The 7,626-nt window shown below is 39.1% G+C and overlaps 1 protein-coding gene across 2 annotated transcripts in view; it reads right to left on the bottom strand.

Annotated features, from left to right (window-relative positions):
* CUL4A (cullin 4A) overlaps positions 1 to 7,587 on the bottom strand; it is a 46,346-nt gene extending 38,759 nt beyond the window's left edge. Inside the window, exons 1-2 of one of the 2 annotated variants that reach the window (XM_016151921.2) lie at positions 6,938 to 7,587; positions 5,848 to 5,963 (exon numbers count right to left, since the gene is read on the bottom strand). In XM_016151921.2, the coding sequence (XP_016007407.2) occupies positions 5,848 to 5,963; positions 6,938 to 7,091 (270 nt within the window). In that variant the 5' untranslated portion in view covers positions 7,092 to 7,587. Of the gene's footprint in view, positions 1 to 4,649; positions 5,787 to 5,847; positions 5,964 to 6,937 lie in introns of those variants that run through there. The other variant, XM_016151922.2, reaches the window with a different exon arrangement.
* Positions 7,588 to 7,626: the final 39 nt, after the last annotated feature.

Below are 7,626 nucleotides of genomic sequence, written 5' to 3' on the forward strand. Positions count from 1 at the left end.
AAGTAAATCACCTAATACGAATGACTAATTTTACTGAGTGATGAAAGCTGTTGAATTATGAAATCCTTTCTATAAGGCCTAATATATTTTAGTTTGAATAGTCTCCTGTTTTTGAATAACTTACGTGTCGAATTCACTCTCAATTAACCTGTTACTTTCTCAAATTGGTTCATCAAATAATATGTCTGTCTACCATTTTCTGGGCTTTTTCATTTTTTCTAATCAGTTTTAGCCATCTTGTTAACTCATTCGATATGTAACTCTACTCCATTCTCCTTCACTAAATTACTACCAGGTAGGAGGATTTCACAGAGATATTACTCCATGGCTCAAAATAAATAGCATGGCTTTTCTCAGAACCTCTGTCTGTTTCTGTGCATCAAAACTAGTCTGAAATTAATATTTAGCCTTCCTCTGAAAACTTTAAAAAAATGCAATCTTTAGTTTTTTGTTGTCTCAATAAGCTGACAAATAGGACTAAACAGACATAAGACACACAAATATACTTTCTTCAGCAAGTAGTGATTACAAGTCTAAACTCATATCTTTAAAAACATACCAAAAAGATCTATGCATTCAAAATATTCTCCTCCCATTATAAGAAGAAAATGACTATGGGTAGTATGTGTCTTTGTTAACTTAATCACCATATTTTGAATCTCCTTTTTTTGCCAAACAAGAACAAAGTAACAAACAAATAATAGGCAGACTGCACCAGACACACTGTAATTGTTTTCTCTTTCTAGGCAAGCCTTCTAAAGTGTCTATATGGGGTAGAGGATGCTCTGACAGGCAGATATGAGACTTTGACAGAGAGATATAAATCTTTCTTTGAGGAAACTGATTAATAGCAAAACTTCCTTTTAAAAAAAACTTTCAAATTTTGGTGAGAATTGTTACTTCCACATAAGAGTCTTTGGCAAAGTTTATACCACACTGCCTTAGCAGAAACTTAAGACTTGACTTCGAAACACCAGGTCAAATATACTGTCTAGCTAACTTTATCAGATATTGGGATAAAGTGAGTGGTCAATAATTTCACAATGACATCACTTACTATTTCTATCCCATTTGCTTCCATAAGATCTGAGCACTTCACTGTACAGATGCACTTTGACTCCTAGTACTTCTGAGTCACCAGGAACCTGCCTGTCTGCCTGCCTGAGTACATCCTCCTCTATAAGCAGATCAACTGATTACCACACAGGCCCTCCTGAGATGTCCCCTGGAATGTGTAATACCATTTGGGGGTAAGAATCCTTAGCCCTCAAGGTCTCAAGACATGCATGTGGACACTCGGGGCATCTGGAAACACTGTTTATGTTAATGTCTACGGTGACCATTATGAGACATATTGCTGGGTAAAAAAGGTATGGCAAAGTCATTCTGCTAAGAATGATGATGGGCAAGTGAGACCAGATAGTTGAATCCCTAGGAAAAGAGGAATAATAAGCTCTAGTTGTAAGATATAATATTTTATTCAATTAAAAATCTATGAAAGTCTAGGCACTGGTAGGACTGCTTCTGGTAAAGACATAATAAAGAAACTAGACAAATACTTCTAACCGAAATGCTCCCCACCCCCCACCCCCCAAAAAAACCCCACAAAATATATGAAACTATGGTTTTCAAACAGTATACTCTGGGCTATGAAAGACGGTGATCTCTGGGAGATGAGAAACAAACAGGTCCCAACTGCTCTGGCTTCTGCATCCAGTTTCCAGGCTGCAGAGCAGATGCCTGGAACTGAGGCTGGAGTCTACAAGATGAAGGCTCAGAGGGAAGAGATGCAGCCAGAGGAGAGCTTGTACAAGAAGGAGAGAGTCCTCCTACAGTATTCAGCAGAGCACTGTCCAGCACAAAAGTGTGAGGAAATAACCATGGCCAGGAGGGAAAGAACCACCCCAAAAGTTTAGAGATAACAGTGTCTGGTGCTCCCACAGGGCCTGGAATAACACCTTCCCACCAGCTGGACTGGAAAACCATAGGACACTGGGTACAGTATTCAGGAAGGTTTTGCCTCAGTAGTGGGGGCAATTAGCCCTAGACAAAACACTGCTCTAGTCTTGCCTAACAAATTTTAAAAGAAAAACTTTTAAAAGATCAAACTGTTTCCAAATAATTTAAGTCCAGAAGGAATCTCAATGATATTTATAGGAATACAAGTCAAAATTCACAATGCCTGACATCCAATCAAAGATTATCAGAAGGAAAACAAAACTTGTAATGGGAAGAAAAATCAGTCCATCAAAAGCAAACCAAACAGTGAGATGATAGAACTGGCAGAGAAGGACAATGAAACAGCTATAATAACTGTTTTGTATGTTGAAAAGCTAAGTAGAAACAGGGAATATAAAAAGTGATTCAAACTGAACATCCAAAGAGAAAAGCGATTCATGGAATGAAAATTACACCAGATGGTATTAATGGTACATTAGACAATGCAGAAGATTAGCAAACTTGAAGATATGGATAACATGAATAGGGCTATACTGCAGTTTAAAATCTTTCCACAAAGTAAGCCAAGATGGCTTCACAGGGGAATTCTATCAAACATTTAAGGAAAAAATGATACTAATTCTATGCACTCTTCTGGAAAATGATACAAGAGAATATTTCCAACTCATTCATGAAGCCAGCATTTCTCTGATACCAAAACCAGACAAAGACATTATAAAAAGAGAAAACAACATACCATCTACCTTTGTGATCACTGATGAAAAAATTAACAAAATGTAAGCAAACCAAATCCAACAATATATTAAAAAGATAACACCTCATGACCAAGTAGGTCTGATTCCAGGAACACAAAATTGCTTTAATATTTGAAAAATCAATCAACATAATACATCAAAAAACAAAAATTATATGATTACTTTAGTATTCATAGGTTTTGTCAAAAGCCAACACGTATCTGATAAAAACTTTCAGCAAACTAGGACCAAAAAGGAACCTCCTCAACCTCATAATGGCTATTTTTGAAAAAGCCATAGCTAACTAACAAAATACTCAATGATAAAAGACTAAAAGTTTTCCCCCTAAAATCAGGAATAAGATAAAGATATTTGCTTTTCCCACTTCTATTAACCATACCAGAGGTTCTAAACAGCGCAGTGAGGCAAGAATTAGGAAATAAAAGGCATGCAGATCAGGAAGAAGTAAATCTCTATTCCCAGATGACATGATTGTCTATGTAGGGAATTTGATGGGATCTACAAAAAGCTACTAGAAATAACAAGGTTATGTGAAATAACGAGTGAGGTTAACAAGGTAGCAATACACAAAATCAATATACAGAAGTCATTGATATTTCTATCCACTAAAAAAACTAGAAATTAAAATTATAATACCATTTATAATAGATTAAAAATATGAAATGCTTAGGGATAAATCTGTACAAGGTCCATATACTGGAACTAGAAAACATTACTGGGAAGAAACTAAGGAAGACCTAAATAAACAGAGAGCTGTCCCTTATGATCAACTGGCAGATTCTATATTGTCAAGACATCAATTCTTCCCACACTAATATATAAATTGACATAATCCTCATCAAAATTCTAGCAGGCTTTTTGTAGAAATTGGTAAACAGATTCTAAAATTCATATGAAAATACAAAAGGACCTAGAATAGCCAAAACTATTTTGAGAAAGGATAAAGTTGGAGGGCCAATGCTCCCTGATCTCGAGACTCATTATCACTGCATGCATATGGACAATGATTTTTGACAAAGAAGCAAAGGCAATCCAGTGGGAGAAAGGATAGTCTCTTCAACAAATGGCACGGGAACAATTGGACATCTATGGGGAAAACACTGAACTTAGATTTATACCTCACAACACACACAAAAATTCACCCGAAATAGATTATAGACTTAAATGTAAAACCTAAAATTCTAAGATGTCTTAGAATAGAATACAGGAGAAAATCTTTATGATCTCAGATACATACGAAAAGCACAATTCATAAAAGAGCAAATGGATACATAGACCATCAAAATTTAAAACTGCTCCATGAAAGATATAATTAAGAGAATCAAAAGATAAGCTGCAGACTGGGAGAAAATACCATTTGCAAAGCAAATATCTGGTATAGGACTTGTACACAGAATATATAATAAACTCAAATATTTGATAATAAATGACTCCATAAAAAATAAGCCAAAAAGTTGAATACACACTTCATTAAAAAAGGTATGTAGCATGGCAATGGACAAATAAATCTTTAGTATTACTGGGGAAACACAAATTAAAACCACAGTGAAATTACACTAAATTAGCTAAAATTAAAAAGACTGATAATAACAAATGTTGGCATAAATGTGCAACAACTAGAACTCTCACATACTGGTGGTAGATGTGCAAAGTGATGTAGTCATTTTGAAAAACAAGAAATGTCTTATTGAGTTAAACAGACTTTCCATGTAACCCTGAGAATCTACTCCTAGATATTTATCCAAGAGGAATGAGAATACACATCCACACAAAGACTTATTCATTAATGTTCATAGCAGCTTTATTCACAATAACCCAAAACTGGAAGCCCAAATAACCATTAACTGGGGAAAGGTTAACCAGCTGTGGTATCTATACCACTCAGCAACAACAACAAAAAACAAATTACTGTCACACGTTGTGCATGAATATCACAAGCACTATTCTAAATAAAAGAAGTCGGGTATAAAAGATTACAAAATTCATGGTTCTATTCAAATGAGATCTAGAACTGGTGAAAAATACTGAGAGAAAGAAAATCAGTGATTGCCAAGGACTGGGAGTCAGGGGAGATAAATGAATGCAAAGGCACCTTAGGAAACTTTTTGAAATGATGGAAATAGTCTATATCTTGATTGTGGTGGCAGGTATACAATAGTATATGTTTGTTAAAACTTATTGAAATATATATGTAAATTATACCTTAATAAAGTTGATTAAAAAATATAATAAACTTACACAAATGTAAGACAAAGAAGGGACATATGTCCATCAAACTATCAATAGTAGTCTTCTTTGGGTAGTGGGAGCATAGGTGATTTTTATTTTCTTCTTTGCACTTTCCATAATTTTTATAATATAATCACTCACATAAACAGAAAAAAATTTAAATTCACATCTCTTAACAGGAATTTGATCACACTACAACCTAAAATGTGGATATAACTAGTTAATAAATGCTATTCTTTAAAAATAAGATATCAGAAAAACCAGTCTGCTTGTAAATTGAATATCCAAATAGTCAAATGCACTTTTGACCATTTTTATTAGAAAGGGAATATTATTACTTTAAGTTAAATGTATCAAAATCTGTTTGCATGTTTTAATTACAAGTAGTCATAAAACACAATGAAGTGGGAAAAATGGCTGTATTAACAAGTGAGAGAATAAGTTTTATGTATAACATAACAGAATTATAACATTAACTTGCTGCATATTTGGAAAATGTTAAGAATCATGTGAGTCTTAGAAACACATCTTTCTCCTGTAATGGGATAACTTAAAATATCTTTCTAGGAACTTAAGTTTGAAAATAAAAATCACACAACTACCAAAAAATGAAAATGCTCATTGACTTGAGACATGTTATCGTAGGACTCCTAGTGATCTTCAAATACTTAAATTTCTATTATTTTCTTCATTATTGACTCTGAAACAATACCAAGGACCATACAATCTACATCAGTATCACATTTCACCAGAGTTGGACAACTATGTTAGAAAATTATAAAAACAACCAGGTAGGTGAGAGACAGGATGCTGGCCTTATCCTGTCTTGCCTATGAAACTTCTGCATTTATATCTCACTGAAAATTCTAACGAACTCTACTTTCTGCCATGCATGGAGCCTTACCTGGTAGAGCTCTTCCAGGTTGTATCTGATGGAGGTACTACTTTGTATGGCTTTCACTGCCTCATGAAGCTTCTGCCAGGTGTCCTGAGTGTAGTTATCAGGCAATTTGGGTCGGTCTGTAAACCCAGATAGTCAGTGCGGAATGACATGCATGCTAACAATCTTACATCTCTCAAAAAATAGTCTACAATAAAGAACTTTAAGAGACACATAGGTAAAGAACACAGAAATTAGGTTTTCCTGACACAAAATATTGTATTTATAAATTTCTTATGTTACAAACTATGCAACCACAATGTCTTCATTTTGCTATATACATTTCATATTGACTGTTCGGGTAAATACACACAGAAAACAAAAATCGTAGTCTCCTTTTACTTAAATTGACTTTACAAATGTATAAACATGGAATAACTAAGCTCTATACAACATTTAAAGTTAACTTAAGTTGTTTGGCGTTGGGAGAAAAGAATAAGTTTATAATTTCTATATCTACATCAAAGGTGTTTACTGAGATACTAACAGTGATAGAACTAATAAAAAGTGGAGGAAGTAATAAAAATTACATCACGAAGAGCTTCACTAGCTGCTACTTATTTTTACTTCGCCGTGCGAATCAAAATACCTGAATTATCTGACCTAATTTATTCCAGTTGGACTGACCGTATAGATTAAGGAGGAGAAAGCTGCTAGCAGTGAACTCAACCCGCTGCATTCACCGCAGCTTAAGCTGGCAATCGAAAAGGCCTGTGCTCTCATCGGAAGTACCCGGGGACCCCAAACCTACTCTGAGAGCTCAGGGGTTGGCCCGATGACCACTAATTTGTGAAGGAGACTTCCGAACAAACGGGGATCCAGGAGACGACACATCACCCTCCCCCCACCCCCCACCACCGGCACAGCGCGGCCGCTCTGCCCAACACCTCCAGCCCCTCCGTGGTCTCTTCCCCAGGCCGCCCCACTACCACTCCATCCCGGGCAGCCCCCTGACCCCATCACCAGCCTCCAAGACTCCTCTCCGTGGCTGCCCTCTCCCCTCCTCCTCCCGGGCCACAAAGTACCCTCTCCCTAGGCCGCTCCCCATACCTACCTCGGAAATTCTTGATCACTAGTTTCTTGGAGCCGCCGCCGCCCCCTGGCTTGGAGGTGACGGCGGCCGCCGCGAGGGACGCGGGCTTGGTGAGGCCGTTGGTGTGCCCGACGAGCGCTGAGAAGTTGCCCTTCCTGGGGGTCTCGTCGGCCATGGCTGCGGCCGGGAAGCAGCGGGCGCCCCGCCCCGTTCGGCCGCCTCCTCCACCTCCTCCCGGAGCCGCGCGGACGGGCTGCTGGGCCTCTCTTCTCCTCTCCCCTCAGTAACTCTCGGCTCCGTCGACGCCGCTCCGGTCCGGCCCAACCGCCTCCCGGCCTCCGCCCGGCCCCAGCTCTGACCCGACCCCGACCCTACCCCGGCCGACCCGAACCCCGACCCCGAGGCTCGCGAGCACTGCCAGTCCGCGTCAGCCGCGGTCCGTGTGGAACTTGCAACAGCGAGGGGGGCGGCAGAGCCCAAGTCCTGTCAACACCCGGGGGCCGGCGCGCCCTGGGCGGGCCGGCGGACCCAAAGGGCGCGAACGAGGCGTCTTCGCTGAGGGAGGCGGGGGAATCGTAGCACAGAGACCCCAGCCTTCCTCAGCCCAAGAGTGTCGCCATGCCGGCTTAAGGCTCGCGCTCTCGCGAACACTACCTCCGGAACCAACGTGTGGGGAAAGTGGGGTCACAGGCGCGAGGCTAGGAACGGAC

The sequence above is a fragment of the Rousettus aegyptiacus genome, unplaced genomic scaffold (genome assembly GCF_014176215.1).
Source record: "Rousettus aegyptiacus isolate mRouAeg1 unplaced genomic scaffold, mRouAeg1.p scaffold_m13_p_11, whole genome shotgun sequence".
Lineage (NCBI taxonomy): Eukaryota > Metazoa > Chordata > Mammalia > Chiroptera > Pteropodidae > Rousettus > Rousettus aegyptiacus.